The sequence below is a fragment of the Alosa pseudoharengus genome, unplaced genomic scaffold, assembly GCF_046254945.1.
Source record: "Alosa pseudoharengus isolate Yale_2024_CS ecotype anadromous, Long Island Sound unplaced genomic scaffold, YU_APseudo_1.1 YU_APseudo_1.1_scf_3, whole genome shotgun sequence".
Lineage (NCBI taxonomy): Eukaryota > Metazoa > Chordata > Actinopteri > Clupeiformes > Clupeidae > Alosa > Alosa pseudoharengus.
This window is the reverse complement of record NW_027468718.1, coordinates 1,304,051-1,306,550: the sequence shown is the minus strand read 5'-3', so window position 1 is coordinate 1,306,550 and position 2,500 is coordinate 1,304,051. Positions and strand designations below refer to the sequence as shown.

The 2,500-nt window shown below is 40.1% G+C and overlaps 1 protein-coding gene across 1 annotated transcript in view; it reads right to left on the bottom strand.

Moving 5' to 3' along the window:
• wdfy2 (WD repeat and FYVE domain containing 2) overlaps positions 1 to 2,500 on the bottom strand; it is a 34,087-nt gene that overhangs the window by 4,001 nt on the left and 27,586 nt on the right. The window contains exons 9-10 of the mRNA XM_076262929.1: positions 912 to 1,013; positions 507 to 637 (exon numbers count right to left, since the gene is read on the bottom strand). Coding sequence (XP_076119044.1) covers positions 507 to 637; positions 912 to 1,013 — 233 coding nt within the window. The remainder of the gene's footprint in view (positions 1 to 506; positions 638 to 911; positions 1,014 to 2,500) is intronic.

Genomic DNA, 2,500 nt, shown 5'->3' with positions numbered 1-2,500 from the left:
AACAAGAGTGCAAATCAGTTTGCAGTAAAGCTACTATTTATTGGCTAAATGTTGGTCCTTCCTCGGTCTCTTGGTGCCCTACACACAGTGCGTAACGCGTGTGGGGGTAGCGGCAGCACTGAACTGTGCTCTGGCCACTTGTCTCGCTATTTTTATTTAAATTTTTTTTTTTAGTCGCGGAGGGAAAGCGTCTCTGGGGTGACTGGTCCACGATCAGGAAATTTAGTTTTTGATTCGAGACATGTCAAATCATCACAAGTCAAAGAGGCAAAGTCCGAGTCAAGTCTCGAGTGAATAGTATTCAAGTCCAAGTCGAGTCGCAAGTCATGCAGAATTTTATCAAGTCAAGTCTGAAGTCATTAAAATCATGACTCGAGTCTGACTCGAGTCCAAGTCATGTGACTCGAGTCCACATGTCTGTCTGTGTGTGTATATAGTGAGTGTGTATGTATATATATAGTGTGTGTGTGTATGTACGTATAGTGTGTGTGTGTGTGTATACTCACTCCTGTTCTGTGATGGATTCATAGCAACTGTCACACACCCTCACAGGGAACTCAAAGCCCATGAGTGGAATGGTGGACCGCCGAGAAGAGCATTTACCACACACCGCTTGACCACAACGCCTGCAGTGATGCTGAAACACACACACACACACACACATTTATTTACCACACACTGCTTGACCACAACGTCTGCAGTGATGCTGAAACACACACACACACACACACACGCACGCACATACACACACACACACACACACACACATACACACACATACACACAGACAAAGACACACAGACACACACACACACACAAATACACACACCCAGACACACACACAAATACATTTACCATATGTGTGTGTGTGTATTGCCTGTCTTGTGTGTGCGTGCGTTTGTGCGTATTACCTGTCTGAGGCCGATCTTCTTGCTGTCCCACATCTGTTTGAAGTTCCAGAAGAAAGGCTGCTCACACTTCTGACACGAGTCACTGTCCAACCACTCAGGAGTCTACACACACACACACACACACGGGTCACTGTCTAATCACTCTGGAGTCTACACACACACACACACACACACACGGGTCACTGTCTAACCACTCAGGAGTCTACACACACACACACACGGGTCACTGTCTAATCACTTAGGAGTCTACACACACACACACACACACACACACACACACACACACTGGTCACTGTCTAATCACTCAGGAGTCTACACACACACATAAGGTCCAAAACCATTTTATTTGACCAATATGCTAGCCTATCTCATTAATTAATGCAGTTGATGGATTAGCCTTTATAACTGTGTCATCACAAGACTGAGGAAATAGATCAAACAGAAAGTTGTACATAGCCTAGCCTAAAAGATGACAAATGGAAATAAATAACATAGCCTAGCCTAAAAGATGACAAATGGAAATAAATAACATAGCCTAGCCTAAAAGAGTACGAATGGAAATAAAATACCCTAGCCTAAAAGAGGACAGTAGCCTAGCTAGCTAAAGGAAGCAGTAGCTTCGCTCTGATGCACGGCTGAGTAGCCTAGCTAGCTGGTCTAGCAAATAGTGGAGGAGAGTAGCCTACAAATGAGATTTGTCACCGTACTTGGATCTATCGTCTATTTTAATCAGTATCGTTGTTTGTTGCAATTAAAAATACCCTCAAGGGCCGAATTACATTATTATTTTGACATACGTCGCGGGCAGGAATTGGGCCGGACGTGGGCCGGATTTGGCCCACGGGCCATGAGTTTGAAACCCCTGGTCTAGAGTAACTTCCCTCTGATGCACGGCTAAACAAAGGTAGAGAACCTTAACTCAACTTCATCGCCCTAAAACAAAAGGAAAGAACCGTAACTTGGGAGTTATAGCCTGTTGCCTTGGTTTCTCTTAAGCTTTTGTGAGTTAATATTAATATAATCCTTACATTTTTCGAAAAAACAACCAAATTGACACATGATAAAGGTCTTAAATATTAGAGCCCGACCGATAAAGGATTTTGAAGGTCGATACCGATACAAATATTTGTTGATTTAAAAATCCGATATTCCGATATATCGGCCGATATATATTTTTTTTTTTTCAGAAACGCGCAACAAAACATTAACAGATTTCCCTAACATTAGTTATTTGTAGTTATTTATGAGTATTGACAAAAATAATATGATAATGCATTTTAAAAACAAACTTGTTTATTTTTAAATAATATTGTCACAGTGGAACAGAGGAACATCGAAATATATTAAAGTTCTGATAAATAAAATGTATAAAAATAGAAACTTAAGATATGAAACTTAGTCTTCTGAACAAAAACATAATAGCAACAACAACCAAATCAAAGTTACCAGTATTAAAAGACTTGGTAAGCTTCATAAATATAACTTTGAACTAAGACTTAATAATTACAAAAAATAATGATGGCATTATTACTATCATCATCATTTGTATTATCATTAAACAAGATAAAGGTCACTCCTAAATGTTTGAG